This window comes from Juglans regia, chromosome 15, assembly GCF_001411555.2.
Source record: "Juglans regia cultivar Chandler chromosome 15, Walnut 2.0, whole genome shotgun sequence".
NCBI classification, from domain to species: domain Eukaryota; kingdom Viridiplantae; phylum Streptophyta; class Magnoliopsida; order Fagales; family Juglandaceae; genus Juglans; species Juglans regia.
Window position 1 is genome coordinate 3,586,858 of NC_049915.1, and position 20,908 is coordinate 3,607,765.

Here is a 20,908-nt window from a genome sequence, read left to right on the forward strand (position 1 = left end):
TATTTTACCATTTTTACTCAATTATTTAATAAGATATTAAATAATTTATTTTTAACATTTAATGTTATTTATATATAAATATATTGCATCAACTAATTTTAAAAGGACAGGTATTAATATTTTGATTATTTTTTTTAATTATAATGGATTCGCAATAAATTGTGTATTGAACAATTTGTAAAGAATAAAACTCTATCATATTATTAGAAGATAGAAATAAAGTTTAGATCTTACCATATCTAATATCTTCAATTAACAATAAGAACTCAACCTTTTTTTTTAAATATGTGAAATATCACAATTCTAGATAATGCTTGTATTTGTTATTTTTTCAGTGTATTTAGGTTCCCTACAATTTTTGCATTCAAATGCTTCTTATAATTTAAAGAGAAAGACATTGTTTATAACTTTATGGCCTTAAATGTTAATAATAATTTATATTATTCCATGGTACTATAATAATTTATATTTTGTGCCTATATCATTCCAAATTGTCTTTTTGCATCTAAAAATTAATAATCAAAGTTTTAAATTTCGTTCCGATAATTATTTCGATTTAAAAATTAGAATAAATTATTCCGATAATTATTGTTTTGACATAATCGCTTATGTGTAATTATGTATGTGTATATATACAAAAACAATAAATTGCCATCTATCAATTAAAAAAAAAAGTAAAGTCATCAAATAAACAAAAAATTAAAATTTCATATTTTTTTTTTTTAAATATCTTAATTACTTCAACTAGTGTTATGGCCTTCAGTCATTACAAGAGGCATAATACAATGATCTACATAGCCTATGTCAAAAGTTTCTTGACTCAATGAAACTGCTTTTTTGGCTAGTTGATGCGCCACTTCGTTAGCATCTCTTCTCACATGTTGAATTTTTCAGTTTGTATCTAGCAATGTAGCCTTAGTATCCTCCACCAAACAGTTTAGTATCCCATTTTGCATTATGCTTTGTCTCATAACAGTTACTACATGATTTGAGTCCCTTTTAAAAATGACATCTTGCACGTTCAATTCCTTACACATTCTTGTAAGTGTGAGTAATTTCCTAGCTTCTGCAATATCGAGTTGTGAACAGAAGGTAAGTGGTTGCATTAAGGTGGCTAAAACTTCAGCCTCATTGTCTCGAATCACCACTCCAACTCCAATTATGTAGTTTTCCTCTCTAACAGCTAGATCACAATTAAGTTTGAGCCAGGTAAATGGTGGTACAATCCATTGTATATTGGCCTGTTCATGCATCCTCCTATGCAGTGTGCATACCTTCTTGTTGATCTTGTGCCTGTTTGAAATCATGTTTTACTTGCTTAGCTCTGTTGATTAGTGCTTCTGGGGATAGGAAACCACCTTCAAAAATTCATTTATTCCTCATGTGCCATATTGCCCTTGTTGTTTTTGCAAATAAATTGATTTCCTCTTGATCTTTTCCGTGAAGCATGTGAAGAAAAGTGGAACCAAAGTTTGCACCTGTAATAGAAGCTTTCTGTATTTTCTTGCTTCCTAACCCACAAACATCTTATGCAGATGGGAATGACCAAAGAATATAAGCAGGTGTTTCAGTTGCATTATGACAGATAGGACATAATGGATCAGCTATAATTTTTTTTTTTTTGTATAAGTTCTGTTTTGTTGGTAAAGCATTAGTAATTGCACGCCAAATGAATACTTTAATAGAATTTTTTGTTTGTAGCTACCATATTTGTTTCCATAATTCTCTTTGATCCCCTTTAGTTGAGGATTCCCTCATCTGATTTTATTATTGCTGACTATTCAGATAATATGCACTTATCACAGAGAAGTCTCATTTTGCTATGGTTTTCCATACCAGCTTATCTTCCTTAGCACACTGTGACACATGTATCTTAAGTATTTCTTTGACCTTTTCCTCATTGAAAACCTCTCTCAGCAATTGCATGTCCCACCATCCCTTGTTGTGATCAATTAAATCTGCAACCTTTACATTTCCTGGTAGAACTCTCATTGGAAATTGAATGTTGCATAGTCCAATTGTTGGAATCCATTTATCAGTCCACACTTTTATTTTTTCTCCATCTCCTACTCTCCATATGCAGTCTGCTTTTACTATGTCAATTGCTGAGTATAAGCTCATACAAACAAATGAAAGTCTTGATACAAGTTTGGCCTGTAGAATGGATAAACTTGAGAAATAGATTGCCCTCATTATTCTGGCTGCCAGTGATGATGACTGAGTGAGAAGTCTCTCAACTTGTTTAGTTATAAGGGCTTGATTGAAACTCACTAAATCCCTAAATCTCATTCTTCCTTCTATTTTGCTCAAACTCAAATTGTGCAAGCTTTTCCAATGAACTTTGGAATTATTTTCATGAGAACCCTATCAAAAATTTTCCATCAAAGCATTAAGTTTATAGCATAATGTCTTAGGTAATGAAAAAACATTCATACTATATGTAGGAATAGCCTGAATGACAGCCTTGATTAAAATCTCCTTATCAGCCTGTGAAAGAAATTTGTTCTTCCAATTCTCAATTCTCTTACTGACTCTTTCAACAATGTCTTGGAATTTCCTAAATTTAGACCTTCCAATGAAATATTGCAGTCCCAAGTACTTTTCTAGATTAGTAGAAGCTTTTAAACCAACAACTTCCATGAGATAATTCTTGGTCAATTGCTTAGTATTTGTGCTGAAAAACAGTAATGTTTTTTGTCTATTGAGTTGTTGTCCAGAAGCCAGTTCATAACCATGTAGAATCTGATTCAATCATGTCCATCCTTGTAGAGAAGCCCTACAAAACAGCAGACTGTCATCTGCAAAAAACACATGGTTCATCTTTATCTTCTCCTAACCAATAGAACTCCTGAAATTATACATTTATGTTCTGCTCGGATCAGTTTAGCAGTTAATGCTTCAGCACATATAATGAACCCCTCAAATTCCAACATAATTGAATAAGAAATGAAAAACAAAATGAATCCTTTAATAGTCCTTCTCAATCCAAGCCTTTAAAGTCTCCACATAATTGAAATTTGAGGCTGTAAAAATTATGGATGTTACAAAATACTTTGTATAAAAACCAAGCTTATTCTGGTTCCAAGTTCCATAAAATGTCATATGTTAGTTTGGCAGTTGCTAAAACATCACTGAATAATCTCATAAATCTAAAAATAAATAATGGGCTATGTCGTACTAGTAAAACACGATGAGAAATAATAATATATATCCCTTGTTTTGGCATCTTCATTTTCTGGACATCTTGGACCATATATATATGTAGGTACTAAATTATTAAGAAACGAAGTAGAGCAGAAACATTAATGACATGAACAATATGATTTGAGCCATTCGATCTGGAGATCATGCTTTTGTTCAATCTTCTTAGGTTGTTCTTAATTAACCTCTGCTTGAGCTTTGATTTCTGCATTTACTCCAAAACATTACCAAATTAAAGTTGACATGATTTGATCATCACATAATATATATATATATATATATATATTTATTTAACACATATAGTTTTTTAAGTGAAAACTCTATTCCTTTTAAGCCAAGTCATGATCTATTAATCCTACAATAAATGACCATAAATTTAAAATAACTTGAAAGATTTAGAACGATTCTTCTTCTTTCCTCTATATAAAATATATTTAAAATGAATGAAAGAATATCACGTGATCAAACGAGTCTACATACATTTAGTTAATTTTGAACAAAATTAAAAAAACTAATAATTTTTTTTCTGTGCGATCGCGTTGGTGCGACGTCGACACCAGTAGTCATAAAGATTGATTGAAAAATATGATATGGGTATGATTTTACAATTCAAGTAACCAAAGAAGCAAATTATGATTTTGTGGGTAAAGGTTAATATTAGTATTCAAGTTTAAAACTTTAAATAGAAATGATACTTATAGTCATGAGTGTGTAAGTGTCGTGCAGTTATTTTGAAAAAAATAAATAAATATAAGTTCCATATAAAAAGAAATTAATTTTTTAATAGTAGATCTTACTTTTTTTTTAAAATGATTGTATAGAATTTACATATTCTACGACTGTACGTAGCATTACTCAACTTTAAATATCAATTGTCAAATGTCAAATGTCACAACTTAATACATCTACAGTAGTGGACAGACGTCATTGTGGACATTGATTTGAGATAATCAAAGTTTAAAAGTTTGGGCTCAATCCCGTTGGTTAAGTGTCGAGATGTGGCTATTTTTTTTTTTTTTTTTCTTTTTATGAAAAATGATAGTTGTAGTGGTGAAGTGTAAGCGTGTTGCAATTATTTGAAAAAAAAATAAATATGTAATCTACATAAAGAAAAAAAATTATTTTTTTAATAGTAGATTTTATTCTTTTTCAAAATAACTGTACGGTACTTACGCACTTCATGATTCATGATTGTATGTATCATTACTTATAATGTAGGCAAAAATTAAATGAGAGTTCTTTTTTTCTTTTCTCAATTTCTTTTACTTCTTTCTTATGGAGGTGCTCCACACGAAATAAACTTTTCTTTATGTAATTTTGCCAAACACTTGGCCGGCCCCTTGGGGTGTGTTACACCAAAGAAGTAAATTATGATTTTGGGGGTAAAACATCTTGCCATATAATTGATCACAATCAATATGTTCCATATAAGAGTTTGGATGGTAGAGGGGGGATTCTCATTTTTGCTTGAATGGTCAACCTCGAGCTACAGTGAACATCAATTTCATTGATGAAAATGTTTTGGAATCGAATCCTACTTTCCAAGCTATGACTTTTTTGCTACAAGCATCGATCACATGCTAACAAAATATGAAGTTGATGTCGCATCACATGAACAACATGTCTCACGAGTTTCATAGGACAACGATTTGTTCTTTAGTGCTCCGGATCACAGAGAGATCTACAAGAAAGTGAAGGTAAGTAAGGCCTCGTTTGTTTTTAAAAAATATCTCATCTTATTTTATTTCATCTCTTCTAATCATTATAAATTTCTCAACTTTCAATACAAAATAAAATAAACAATTCAATTTTTTCAAATTCTAAAATAAAAATAATATTAAAAAATATATTCTAACAATACTTTATTCATCTTTTTAATTTTAATCTCAATTTATTTCATCTCATCTGCGAAAACAAATGAGCCCTATAAAACCATGAAAGTAATGTAATTTTTCAGTTGTTTTATTTAGAAGTAGGTGTGTAAGACACTTTTGACATTATATAATAATGAGTTTTGCTACACATAAGCAACATAGTATTACTTATAGTGGGACCCATTATAATTTAGAAAAAAAAAATTAAAACACCAATAATTTTTTAGCATAGTTGATGTGGAAAGTTGTACATTTCCACATCATAGGTGTGTTGGGTGTGTAAAAAGAGTAGTGCTATATGACATTCACTGTAGTGGTGCACACAATGCACACACTACTATCCACTAATTTCTTCTCTCCAGATGGATGATTAGGATGATACCACATAGGATGTGCAAAGTGACTGCTCCCAAACAGTGGCTTTTCCCAAAATTATTTCGTGTAAAAAATGAGACTTATGAATAGATTTTCTCTATAATAATATTTGATTTACAAGAGAAGATATAATTAATTCTATTACAAATATTAGTATAAAAGTGAAGCAAAGGATCCTTTAAAGATCAAGTTGAAATAAAAGGATAAAGGGGGATTCAATTATGCAAACATAGACGTCTATGATCCATCATTCTTACATGCATGATAGCTTTTGATCAACATTGAAGTTGACGAAAAAACTTCACAATGATGCATGAGATGTTTGGTCTGTATAACAAAATGACATGCATTTTGCTTGAATATCGACAGAATATATGAGAATGATGATGTTGCTAACTGTATTATCATGAATTCAAAGAATGTCATTGTGGATAGGACATGAGAGATCGATGAGGGGAATCTTTTATGGTTAAGGCATGCATGAGGGTCACATTTTTAATGTTGATGTTTGAATTAGCCACAACTCCTCCATGCAACTTTCGTGGTGATCATGACTCACTGAACAGCAAGCAAGAGCAGACAGGAAGACATGCAGATGGAATCTACTGACGTACATTGATGTGCATGTATCTTCTCTGTGAGACAAACTAAATATAAACCAAATCTCCATAGACCCCACCATGACAATGTCCTTTAACCGACCACTCACCTCTCCGGCATCTCTCTCCGGTGGTCGGACATGAAAAAAGAAGTGTAGATCACTATTTCATAAAAACAAATTTATAAACCAATATATTTTGATATATTGGTATATTATATTGTAAAACTCTTTTTATTTTAAAATATTAGATTTGACGTATCACACAAGGTCACGCCAATTTCAAAACTTCTTTTTGTAAAATCTATTTATAAACCAAAGATTTATCAAGATTCAAACCTTCACATCAGCTAGCAAAAAGAATTAAGATACTAGGTTTTTTTAAAAGAATCTTTCTCTATATATATTTGTATTAATAGGTCTCAGGTACATGCATGTACACAAACATTTATCAAACTGATGTATTTTGATATGATATATTATAATCGCATAACTCTACATGTACAGAAACACAAACATGTATAAATAGAGTATACAAATAGACAGTTTATAACTTGTTAATTTTTTTTTTTATCTATTTTACTCATATACTGGACATAGGATTTACATATAATTTGCTCTTTCAATATCGATCTCTAACACTTGGATCATGAAGTACATGACCTTGAGGCCTAATATCAGCAAATGCAAAATCACCCATATTTTGGTAGCAAGGCGGACTGGGGGAAACTTCACCAGTTTTGTCTTGAAAACATGATAGTCTATAATTGTCAGGAACATTAATATTATAAGGAGATCCGAAGCCAGTAAAATCCATTAAAACCCCAGAACCATAGACCACCTCACATGAATTTCCAGCCAATGAGACACAACTGTCCAGACCAAAAGTAGCAGACGAATTTGAGATGCTTGAAACAATATTATTGCGAGTAGAAGTAGTACTGTTCCTTGAAGTACTTGCACAAGTACTCACGAATTGATCTGAAACATCCATATTGAGCTCTGGACAATATGTCTGGTTAATTGGATCTGAACTCAGGCTGTGAAAATTAGCAGATAATCCAAAAGAAGTACTGGGGTTTCGATTTTGGGAAGATGAAACATTAACAGAACTAGGGATTTCAGCTCCCGAGACGCAGGGCAGGGATTTGGGTTTTGAGCCAACATGATCAACTTTGTCATGACTTTTTGTTGTGTTGACACTGAGAATATTTCCTAACTTCTTCTTCAATTTGGTGTTCCAATAGTTCTTCACATCATTGTCTGTTCTTCCAGGTAACTGAGAGGCAATCACAGACCATCTAGCCAACAACATGATCACAGTACAGTACTGATTAATAAAGCATTAATGTGAAAGAAAGTGGGGAAAGAAAGATTATATTTTAATTACCTGCTCCCAATTTGGCTGTGGAGTGTACAAATAATGTAGTCATCTTCTTCAGTAAAACCTCCATGCTTGATATCTGGTCTGAGATAATTCAGCCATCGTAAACGGCAACTTTTGCCACATCGCCTCAGGCCTGAGATCAAATTGCGATCATGTAGTAAGTGACTGGTGAATGATATTTGGTGCGTGCGTGAGAGAATTGAAATGGTATGATGAGATATTAAGGCCAAAAAATTGAATTGTACATGGGAGATGGGGGAAATGATTATGAAAATTGAGGAAATGGTATCGGAGAATTTGTCTTAAAACAGAAAGAAGGCGTTTTCTATGGAAATGACGAACGTGTAATCCGGCCTATTCATTGATGAATTGGCCTTTAAAATTATGATAAATACAAATTAATTACAACCTTATTTTTATCATGCTGCTATAACGAGTTGGAATTAAGGTAAAATATTATCAAACCAATTGGCCTAGAATCGAAGAAAGTCACTTATTTCATGATATTGATCCTCTTTTCTGAGTTGAAAGAGAGAAATGAAGAACACCCCCCTCATTTTTATATTGAAATGAGTACCATGAAAATGATCAGAGAGAGAGAGAGAGAGACCAGCTTTTGCAGGCAAAGCCATCCAGTTTCCACCAGTGCCATGAGTGTCGATGTAGGCCTTGAGAGTCGCATCTTCGTCCGGAGACCAAGATCCTCTCTTCACGTTAGCTTTGTCACAGCATGGAGCTCTTCCCATGGCTACCCAAAAAACCTAATTAAAGACTGACAGATCGATAGAGACTCAGATCAAGAAGGAAAACTCATATACGCAAACAACTCTGATCCAAACAATATAGACATAAAATAACACTTTTGCTCATGTGGTGAAGAGTTTCCAAGTTATGGCATTGGTGGATCAGCGAGCTAGCTGCCTTAAAAAGTAGCCATCTAGCTAGCAGCTTGACTTTGTATGACTTCCCTTTTCTACTTTTCTTCATTTTTTTCTTCTGTTTCCATATACGTTACCATCTTGGGCATATTTCTTGTTTCTTGAGATTAATTCAGGCCGGACCCAGCAGCTAATTGTCACAACACACGAGCATGAAATGCTTGCATACATTTTATCACATGTCAAATTTAAACACATTTATTTAACTCTCATGAGCTGGCTAGGTTGAAAAAAAAAAAAACAGGTGAACTGGTTTAAACGGATGGACCGAATCGGGTCGAGTCCGGTCCAGTATTAGTTCTATTATTTTTTTTAAATTGATCGAAATCAGTCTAGTTTCAATTTTTCTTTTTCTAATACTAGACCGGTTCATATATATATTTTATTTTTTTATATTATATAAAATATGTTTTATATGATTTGTTACATTATATATAATTTATATATATAATTATATATAAAATAATTTTATATTATATGATAAATTACTAATTAATATAGTCTATTATATTAGTAGTTCTACTAATACTATATCACTATATATTATAATATACTATAATATATCACTATATAATATACTATAATATATCATTATAGTCTATAATACATGAATTATAATATATATTATAATATATTACAATATATTATTACTATATTATTATATAATATAATATATATTATATATAATATGCCGGACTGGAATTGATAAAATCAGAAGTATTAGTTTAGAGCATATAACCGATATGGTATCAATTCTTCAAATCTCAAAATCGATATATATCAATTTAATTATAAATTATGTCAAAAATTAGACCAAACCCGATCGGTTAAAATATTGCAGAATGCAAATCGGACTTTTTGAGTGGACAAGCTATCGGCATGATTTTGGTGGTCGAAAACATGGACCTTGTGATCAAGCTGGATGGCCTGCCAAGCACCGCCGGCTCTCATGAGTACTATAGTCCAGTTTCGTGTGCTAGAGATAGGGAACCTTGACCCCCTTGCCCTGATCCTGCCTCTTTTTTCTAACCCAGTTCCTCAACTAGCTCCTTAATTAATATATCGTCCGCGTCAAAGACAGACAATTAATTAATATATTCAAGAACCATGAACGGATTCATATATATAATATACAGGCAGATCAGAGACATGGACCATGGCGGCATGGGCGGCATGCGCTGGCTGGCTTCCATCACAAAATATAAAGCTGCTATATAGTATATATATAATATAGTCACCGGAAATGGTTGAACCATGCATGCATGCACCGACGGTGCATGGAAGGATAATCTTAATCTGGGTTCTTATTTGACTTCTTTTTTTTTTTTTGTCTAAATATTATAGCTTAAAATTAAATTTCTTCTTAATTATCACATAAGTTAATAACATGATCAATATTGTTCAATACTCTCCTAATTGTGTACTTAATTCATATATATCTACTTACAAGAATAGGGTGAACATCTTTATTATTAGATATAGTTCAGCCAAGATTGATTTATCCTTGAAAGAGTACTATTTGATCATTAATCTTGGAGTCTCATTCCCCAATTTTATACTCTGATGCTACTCATACTTCTATTTATTCATAATAATAATAAATATTAACTTTAGTTAGTCATTTTTCGAAGTTTAGATTGTACCTGAAGCCCGCCCGCCCGCCCAGTGTGCATCTTTCACGACATGCTTTGGTCTTGGGTATCTTCCAACCAGAAGGAAAAATTAAACCCGTGTCGACGAATAACCAACCCCCTTAATTCGAAAACGTATATTGATGCAACCCTATTTGAATTCGAAACAAACCTATTCACTCTATACTGCTTATCATCATAGTACCAAGTTCTATTGTTTTAAACTTCATATTTTAAGTTCTATCTCATGTGCATGCATTACTAATAGATATGATTAGAAATACCATAACACTTCACAAGTTATCTTTAGGCTTACCTCCAAAAGAATTTGGTTACACTACAAGAAAAATGGATATTTGTGACTTTTTTTGTGACTAAAACAGATTCATTTTAGCTAAAAATAGTCAATTCGATGGAAATAACTAGTCGCAAATAAATATTTTTCTTATAGTGTTAATATTACAATTAAATTCCTTAAAAACAGTTATTAACTTTAAGAACTTTTCCATCTCATACATACCATATGAGTTCCTATTTATCATTTTCTCATACTAATTAATCTGAGGTATCACAAGTCAACTATATGATTCTATAAAAATAAAAACACAATTTTAAAATTTTTTTTTGTGACAAATTATATAAGAGGCAAATTGATTACAAAAGAGACATAAAATTTAGTTATTTTGATGTCGGAGGGATGGGGTGGTTGTTGGATTGGATTGCTGTTGGGCTCAAGGCCTTGCTTCTACAACCTTACCCAATCAGCCAATCCTTCTTCTAGCCTGAACTGTTTATTGGGCTTGGGCTTCCTTAACTGTTCAAATCCAGTCCCAGATGGTTCTCATAACGAAATTTTTGAGTATTTATCATCTTCACACTATATATTATACATATTTTTTTATTTTAGTTTTTTTAACTAAATGTATAGTATATGAATAATGAATAGAATAAAATAAAAAATAAATAAATAAAAAAAGTATAATATGCTATGTATGAGCATGATGAGTAGGAAATCTCTTGAGAAAATCTCTAGTAAAGTTTTTGTTCTCAAGCCATATTTTCAGCGATCTCACAATTTTCAAAAAATAAAACAAAACGAAAATATCTTAGAACATAATGGTACGAACCAACATCCTTGTACAGCTAGCCGTAAGACTCATCATGACAACCTCACATGTGTTGATTGGTCTTAAAAATTAAAAAAGTTTAAAGAAATTGCAAAATAAAACATAAAGAAAGAAAAATCTTAATCTTAATTTTATAAGAATATATATATATATAATATTCTTTTTGTTATTGTATGCATTTACTTAAATTGCATGCAGTTTTCAGTTAAACAAAATATTTGAGTTTAGATATTTATAAATTTTGAATTTGTTAAATTAAGAAACACCTTGACTTCCATTTTATTTAACAGAAATTAAACATTACTCAAATATTAAATATTTTTAAATTTTAAATTTTCAACTTTCAACTTTTTTATATGATTATTATTCAACAAAAATCAATACAACTTTTATAAATTTTAAAATAAAAATTATATTAAAAAATTATATTCCAATAATTTTTTAAATTTATAATATTTTTACTTAAGTTTTTCTCTCATTTCCCAGAACCTAATAAAATATCTTTATTCAGACCATTTCATATTCATAATATTCTGAAAATACTTCAAATGTCCAAACATATCATTAATGTGATATGTCAAATTATAAAATATATTTATTATAAGATAAGATTGATGTATTATATTAAATCATGTTAATACGTAGATTTTTTATTCTGACAAATAAGGATGAATTCGGTCCGGTCCGGTCAATCCATAAGGACTTTTATGGACCGGACACCTTCGATCCAGGGTTTTCCCACCTTGGATTGGACCGAGTACTCCATAGGACCGGACTAGACTGGTCCCCTTCATTCGCGGTTGATCCACTCGGTCTGGGCCATGTCCAAAATGGGCCAATCGGCCCAATGACCTACACAGCTACTCTTGTGTTTTTTGGTCCAGTTTCAAAGTATTTTCGGCCCATTTTGCATTTTATCCAATTTTAAGCTAAAAAATACCCAAAAAAAACTTGATAGAAAAAAAATAATTATAGAAGAAAAATTATCTATATAAAAAAATAGAGATAAAGAAATTTTTAAAAAAAATACCTAATTAAGAATCATCCAAATTTCAAACTCCAAATAAAGAAAGGAAAGCAAAAAAATAAAATAAAGGCACCTAGGCTCCTAGCTATAAGCTATAATACAAACTCCAATTCTCCAACTCCAAGAGTCCAAACCACATGATAGAGATACAGAGTCCTCAATAAACATGTTTTTCTAGAAAGGAAAAGAAAAGAAAAACACGACAGCTTGTGTCTTCCACCAACAGCTTGTGCACCAAACAAGAGAATAACAAATTGTACGTGTCCACCAGCAGCAGCTTCAGATTGTGCACCAAACTTCGAGTTGAGAAAAGAGATTGTCAAACAGTCAAATATGCACAACTTTCATCACACTAAGAGCAAGGAATCGGATCATCATCAAACAGTTAAGCCTTTCTTGGTACTTACATTGACACAAAGCAATAAAAAGCAATAAAAGCAATTACTCTAATTAACCATAAAAAAGCAATAAAATGCATGATATATATGAGTTGTAGATAATCAGTCACAAACTCACAAAGAAATATGGCTTTTACTTTTTCCCTCTTGTTTTTGTTCTCTATGCTTTTCAACACTAGGTAAGTGTAACACACCCTTAGTAGACCCTATTTTTTACACTCATCTCAGTGCATTTCCATCCAGATAAATTCATCTCAAAACATATTGTGAGATTAGGCGCCTTTGATATGAACATCCAAATCTAAAACTAAAACTTACAGAAAAAAAATGAAATAGAAAAATTACATGGACTCAACACAGGAAACAGGAAAAAAATCAACATGTATTTCCACACCAAAATGAATTCCCAAAAAAAAAACACAATCAAATGAGAGAGAGAGAGAGAGAGAGAGAGAGAGAGAGAGAGTACCGTGTCGGTGCCACGAAGGTCTAGCCAGCGCGAGGGTGAGAGAGAAACAGAGAGAGTGCAACAGAGTGGCTGGAGAGGGGGGTGCAACGGATTGCTATTGGAGGGGGGTACGCACGCACATAGCAGCTAGGGTTTTCTCCGAAATTCTAAAATTGGGAATGGGAATGGAGGGGGGTTTGAGAAATCTGAGGGGGGATGAAACGGCACCGTTTGGATTGAAATTGGACCCAAACGACACTGTTTCAATGATAGTTTTTTTTTTTAAAAAAAATTGGGTTACGTGAAATAACGTCATTTCATGCACAGTTTAATACTTTGATCCCCCAGTGGACTAAACAACGTCGTTTAAGTCCAATGTTTTACTAAACGGCGTTGTTTCTTATTTGGCATATTAGGTGTGTTTTTAACTTGTGATTCATTTATCTTTTTGGCACATAAATTAATTTAAAAAATTATTTAAATTAATAAAATTAAAATTAAGTAAACTATTTAATGTCAATTATTTAATCAACTCATTAAAAAAATAATTAATTATAATTATATTTATGATGTTAATTGCTAATTTGTTACTTAGAGTATGTCAATGTATTATGAATCTATGATAATTGTCAATATATTAAATTTTTACCTTTTTGCATTTTGCATATGATTAATAAATCATTGTATTGGGCATTTTACAAAAATTTATCTAATAAATTAGAACTTTAATACTAAATAACTATAGACTATACCAATACTAATAGTAATATTAATACTAATACTATATACTACACTAATAGTGATATTAATACTATATATAGTTATAGTGATATTAATACTGACACATTAAGTTAACTATACTATTATACATATATTTTGCTATAACTCTTATAATATATTAATATATACTAATACTATATGTTATACTATTAGTGTTACTACTACATATTGTGTACATATATAAATATAATTATAATTCAAATGTGATACTAATACTATATGTTATACATTATGGAATATACATTATATTGTATATTATATAATAATACATTGATACTAAATTATTACTAATACTATATACTATACTAATAGTGATATTAATACTATATAATAATATATGGTCATAGTGATATAGTCATACTGATGTTAATACTATATATCGTTGTAGTGAATCAGTGATTAGTACAAGTTATAACCATATAATAGTGTTAGTATTAGTATAACTATATATTAGTATTAGTTATAGTAATTTAATATAACTATATAATAGTATTAGTATAAATATTAGTTAAAGTTATAATGAGGTATATACAACATTTTACATTTTGTATATGAAGCAATAAGCATAAATAATCTAATTATCCATAAATCCATACATGCTTTATATTATCTTACAACTTAGGTCATAGTCTCATAGTCTCATAGATGTAGATGTTAGTAATTAGTTAATGGTGAATTGGTGATAGGTTAGTTAATTGATATCATATATTAGTTAATTACAATTTACAATAATATTTTTAATTGCTTTATATTTACTTATGACTTAGGTATTTACAAAAAATTTATCTAATAACTTTAATTAGATTATAGATGTAGATGTTAGTAATTAGTTAATGGTGAATTGGTAATAGGTTATTAGCTTAATTGATAATATACAATTAATAGAATATTAAATTGGAATTACATATTTAAAATTTTAATTGTAAATGGGGATAGGTCAGATGAAAATTACGTAATTTATTTTACAATTATTATATAAAACAATATATACAAAATAAAAATAAAAACTAATTTCCCTATTCAGTCGATCCGGACCGAAGACCGAAACTTTGAAATTCCCTGAATCGAAACCGACTAGTGTTATTTTCAGTTCAATGTAGACCGGACCGGACAGTTGGTTTCTCCGGTCTGGACTGACCTTCTTTCACCCCTACTGACAAGAAGGCAAAAATATAAACAAAAATATAATATAATAATAGTGCTGCTAGGGTGCCGCCCAGCAGTAACCGCTAGGCGTGCCCCCTAGGCAAAATTTATTCTTTTAATCTTTTTTATTTTTTTTATTCATATTTTTTTAATATTTTTAAACATTTTTAAAAAAATATAAAAAAAATACCAATACACTAATAGTTACTTTCTGAATCAATAAGTAAAATATAAAAAAATAAAAATAAATGCATAAGCGGTCAAAATTAGAGGACAAAATAGAGCGGCATAGTAACATTTCTCGTATAAGAAAAAAGGGGACCGACCATTTGTGTCCGTACCACGTGTGCTTGTTGGCGATTGAAATAATGTGGTGTCTTTGGTCTTGAGCCGAGCCCATATGTTGTCGTTGTTGTTGATGCTGAGGATACACAAGTGCGTGCATTATGGAATCCAATGCAATGCGAGGGGGAGGAGGGGGGAATGAAAGGTCTTTCACCTCTGTCTAGTTCACTGAATCGTTCTAAATTGAAGAGACAAAACGCATTCAAGATTTTGATTTCCTTGATCCAACACTAAATGCCATTAATGCTATATCTATTTCATGGACCACCTTGTTCATGTGTCTATTGCCTTGGGGGCCATTTACCAAACAGGAGGTGTGCCCCCCAACAAAGTAATATCAAATTTACCTCACCAAGAAAGTACTATCCATTCTATTTATTATCTTTTACTTATTTAATAAATGTCGATAAATTATATAAAAATAATAAATAAAAAAGTTATGAATAATATTTTTCTAAGAGTTTACATGACATTAAAAAAGATATTCAAACTTGTGCTGGTGCGGGGTATCTGGATCTAATGATGTTGAGTTGACAACTTTGTTGATAGCGTTGGACTATTTTGAGAAAGTATACCAAAGCAAATATGATAGAAAAATGTGAAAATTGTTCGGATTGTGGTAATATTGTATTTTTACCTTAATTTTGGGCCTATTAGAATCGACAATATAATCCTAATTCGAAAAACTCTTTGGTGCGCACGTCATGATCACCATACTATGACTAGTAGCCCTTGTTTCAACTTTAAATAAGTCATTTTCAATTTTGAATCGTCATTTTAAATTATTTTATGTCAAGATAATTATTTTATTGCGTATTTTAGTTTTAATTAGAATTTTACCTTTTCGAGCAAAATTTTCAAAATCTAGGATTTCTTTAGCTATTTGAGCTTGTATTGTACGCTTTAGAACCAGTTTTAAACTTTTATGAATAAATATTATTCTCAAAATTTTCTCTCTATATTACATCTTTTCTCAATCTCAATCTTTAATTTTTATTAATTAACTAACCGTCAAGATAATTCTTGTTCTATATGGCATCAGCATATCACTAAACTTGCTAGTCGATATCACAAAGAGTAATGATATATATAAATTTTTTTATAATTATATTTTAAATTGAAAGTATTTTTATAAAACGATTTACCATTACCGGTGTATTTTATTTTATTTTTATGAAAAATATATACCTGAGTAATAGTACAAGAAGATAAAGGGTTGGAGGGTGGGACAGAATTAAGTCAAATCCTACAGCAAAATCTTACCAACCCCACCAAACAAAGCGACCAAATGGCAAAGGATATCTCCAATTAGTCTTTCGAGTTGGCAAAAACTTATCCAAAAAAGAAGGTAAAATATTATATAGATGACGTTTGAAACGACAAATTTGGATGGAAACGGTGATAGCGATATGGCATTACATGAACCTTATCCAAACATGTCGTAGAGTAGACTGATGTCCAATATTGCCTTTACGCATGCAGCTAACTCCATCGGTCAACTAATTACAAACTCAAATCAACATTATTATTATTATTATTATTATTATTTAACGATGAACTGATTATAACTTTGTCAATATCTAGTAATAAGTTCACGAGAAAGCTAGCAAGTTAGGTTAAGATTTACTGAAACACAAAAAAGACAAATCGACAACTACTAGGATAAAAATTCAGAAAATTCTCAATATACCCTTATCACACAACATCGGATAAGGATCCTCCACATTTCAAGTAAAATGGAGATGATTTAATCCCTTTTTTTTTTAATTTATTATGCAATAGTTACTATTCACTCTCACACTTCATATTTATAATTTTTTCATAAAGTGTGAGATATTTTTGAGGATGTCTTTTATAGAATATAAAGTATGAGGTGGTGAATATATAGTGGCTGATGAGAAGATTTTTTTTTTTCAATCTAGTCTAAAAAAATCGAATTCATTCAAGCAAGTATTTAGATAACCGTAATCGAATTATTTTATAGAGAAAACGATGTAGTTTTGATATTTAAAACAACGCCATTTTGTGTTTGTTGTCCTCATATTTAATTTTTTTTTTCTTTTATAAATTCGGATATCCGGATTTTTATAAGCGGGTGTTTGCGAGAGTTATAACCGGATTAACTCGATCAAGCTTACACCCTTATGAGACGATCATATTCCTATCATACCATGCATGATCTCTAATTTATTATCATTCTATATTAAAGGAGTAAAGGTCTAATGGTCAATTGTTGAAGAGTAGCAAAACGGGTTGGTTTCCATTTTCTCACCACTACTTTATACGTTACGCTTTGATAATTGACCTTTTATCTTAGAACTTCAGAAATTATATTCTTCATATTTGTTGATCGAGATGTGAACCACTTGTTTCAATAATGTAGGGTATGATTGACCATAAGAGAGGATAACAACAATGATGTTTTATCCAAGTTGAAAGGAAGTTAGGTCCCCTACAAGGTCTGGCTGTCCTCCCATTGATGGCGACTTCGATTAATTTTGCTAAACCAGCCTTGACTGGACAAGATCAAGAAAAAAAAAAAGAAAAAAAAAAGGGAAATATATCAGTGAATTGAACACATGTTGATCCAACAACCTAAATCTTTATCCAAATACAATATTCATATCGTCGCATATAAGCATTGGCCATCTCATAACTTGACTAAAGGATAAGTGGAGCCGAAGATGGCATCCAAAAGAAAAATCAACACTCATTAACGACACCAATTAATGTTTGGTCCCATGAAAAGGATTTCGATCCCTTACAAAGCCCGTCTGTTCCCTTGCAAAGATTTCCACAATGCTGTCTATAGAACACGTGCGTGTGTAGACAAACAACACTAATCCATTTTTGATAATGTTTGGGATAAGCTCTAATTTGTACTATGAACGAGAAAAATCCACAAACGAGAACGAGCTTTACGAAAAGAGTTATTCTATTATCAAATCGATGTATAGAGTATATATTATAAGAAAATTGTATATTTATGACTAGTTATTTTTAGCAAAATGATTATTTCTAACTAAAATAAATTTGTTTTCGTCGCAAAAAAAAAATGGTCTTAAATATCCATTTTTCTTGTAGTGATACTATTTACATCATTTAAATTATAAGATTTTAAAATTTATCATTCAAATCAAATTATATTACGTAAACATTTTACTAGCTATGATCTACTAATCAGCTCGAAAATAAAAATTTTCTCAAGAAAATAATTCTCAGACTAACGACATTATATGGTGCATATCATGTTTTGGAGGAGAAGTTGACATCACGTAATGGTTTCTTCTAGATAATATTATTTGTTTAAAAAAAAAGTAGGAGATAATTTCTTATATATATATTATATATATATGCACGCATACATGCATGCATACATACATACATGCACACCAATTACATGTGGTTGACCTTTTAGCCAAAAAAACAACTAGGGGTGCTATCTGCACCCCTCGGATGGGGGCCGTCGGCTCCGCCCCTGCATAAGGGAGTGGAGTTGGGCCCCTGGCTCGGCCTCACCCTCTGTGAGCTGGTGCCCTCGGTGTCTAGATTGGCCCCATGACCATCCTTCTAGCCCACTTGAAACACTCCACCACTGAAACCACCACTAGCAACCGACCGAAAAAAAAAAAAAAAAAATCAAAATCTAACTCAAGTATAAAGAGGGAGAGACCACGAGGAGGGATAGTTTTTAAACCAAGACGACGTTTTGGGGAGTTGTTTTATTTAAAAAAAAAAAACTCAATTTAATATAGAGCGATATTGTTTTAATATATATGTATGTATGTATGTATATATATATAAACTCAGATGGGAGGATGAGGTAAACGGGCTGGGGCCCTGTCCCTCATGCCCAACAGATGTGTGCAAGCATCCACTAGCACGCCCCCCATCTACGAACGGGGGCCCCGGCCCCTATCGAGTAAGGGCTGGACAGGGTGGGTAGGGTGGTGGAGCCCTGCCGCCCACCCTTACAAATAAACCATCATCATTTCCATCTCATTCTCTCAGCTCCCTCCCCTCTGCTCCATCCTATTTCCAGCATTGTCATGTTTGTAGATTTTTTGTATAATTTATTCTAGTTTTTCCTCTCAATTGACTCGTTTAGACTTAGTTTACTACTTTTCGATGACCAAAGGTCTACACACACTCTACCATACCAATATCCAGTTGATGATCTACCGCTATGAGGGCATAGCGGTACCAAGCATGACAAACACTCCTACTACTACATAACGCCTTTTATGATAAGACTCATGCGTTGTACTAGTAGATTCAGGTTTCGTTTGGAAGTTAAACTCATAATTATAATTTTTTTAAATTTCAACATAAAATATAATAAACAATTCAACTTTTTTAAATTTTAAAATAATAATAATAATAATAATAAATAATAATATTTTATCATCTCAACTCAACATAACATCCAAACGCACCCTCAGAGTCTTCATATATGTTCTATCTTACTCACCCCACCCCCAATTCCTCTAACTACACACTTGATGTTATAGTCGTGCAAATGATTTCCATTTACTGGTGAACCTAGTCCGTAAACGGAATCTATCTGCCCTCTATGCGGAAAACGGATGGAGATTATTTTTTTTAATTTTTATTTGCGTTGTATTATTTATAACGGGGTAATTACATAGAATCCCAATCTCTACTTTTGAACCTTGATATTTCATGTGAATGAAATCCTTATTATTAAAGAAAAGAAAGAAAAAAAACTAATCAATGATGGCGCAATTTTGCAAGGACTTTAGTGATGGAACCATCCATGGCGATGTAACCCCAACACAAACAACTTTATAGAGCCGCCACTACAGGATTCTTCCCCCACCCCGAAGCTAACTTTTTTAAGCCACCACCCACTTTGTCTGGCTCAATGATGTTTCATTATTTAATTAATTAATTACAAGGTTTTCCTTGATATGAAAGTGAAAGACCTTGAAATTTCAAGACATTTCTTTAAGGAGGCCCAACAGGCAAAGTTGCCTACTTGACCATATCTATTATCTTGTCCCTTCACCTTCCCCTTCAACCCTTTCACCATCCCATCACCGATTACTTTCTTAAATATTAATATTTAAAGTACAGTTGATACTGTGAAGATGAGCTCAAAATATTGTTCGAGGAGATAAGGCCGTCGGCTGTCTACTGTACCATCCACGTCCCACATCTAATCCCCCTTCTCCAGATAAAGAACCACAGCTTTAAAATTTTTCTATTTATAAAATATTGCAAATGGACACCTCGATTGTGTCATTTTTTTACTTTATCTATTGCTTTGATAAATTAATGAGACAGATTATGGTGTCTTATCAGTATTGATGAGATATGTTTTTTTAAGAAATTTTTTTAAATGGTAAAAGAATTCTAAGAAAATCAGAGATCAGGAGGCTACATGGCCAGAAAGTCTGAACAATCCAGAAAAAAAACAACAATAAATCAGTAGTTTCATTTCATGGCATATTGCCATATCCATGGAAGTAGATCATTGCAAATACCGATTTCCCGGCAACCAAACAGATTATCATCAGTTTATTTTTTGCCTGGTCAAAATGGTATATGCTTTACACCAAGTCAGCGGTTCAAAGGTCAGAGACAAGAAGAATGAGGAGATGAAGATGAGA

The 20,908-nt window shown here is 31.5% G+C and overlaps 1 protein-coding gene across 1 annotated transcript; it reads right to left on the reverse strand.

The window, feature by feature from the left end:
* Positions 1-6,541: 6,541 nt before the first annotated feature.
* Positions 6,542-8,462, reverse strand: LOC109008846 (myb-related protein 308-like). The gene is made up of 3 exons (XM_018989080.2): positions 8,046-8,462; positions 7,439-7,568; positions 6,542-7,349 (listed from the first exon to the last, which is right to left on the reverse strand). Exons 1-3 carry the CDS (start codon positions 8,179-8,181, stop codon positions 6,671-6,673), a joined length of 945 nt encoding a protein of 314 aa, XP_018844625.1. The 5' UTR covers positions 8,182-8,462; the 3' UTR covers positions 6,542-6,670.
* Between the last annotated feature and the right edge of the window lie 12,446 nt (positions 8,463-20,908).

What these genes read in the sequence shown, in the direction of transcription:
- LOC109008846 (XM_018989080.2), bottom strand. Translation starts at nt 8,181, where the DNA reads ATGGGAAGAGCTCCATGCTGTGACAAAGCTAACGTGAAGAGAGGATCT. An exon ending in GGCTTTGCCTGCAAAAGCTG is followed by an intron (nt 7,569 to 8,045) that starts GTCTCTCTCTCT and finishes ATTTGATCTCAG; the next exon opens with GCCTGAGGCGATGTGGCAAA. An exon ending in CACAGCCAAATTGGGAGCAG is followed by an intron (nt 7,350 to 7,438) that starts GTAATTAAAATA and finishes GTTGTTGGCTAG; the next exon opens with ATGGTCTGTGATTGCCTCTC.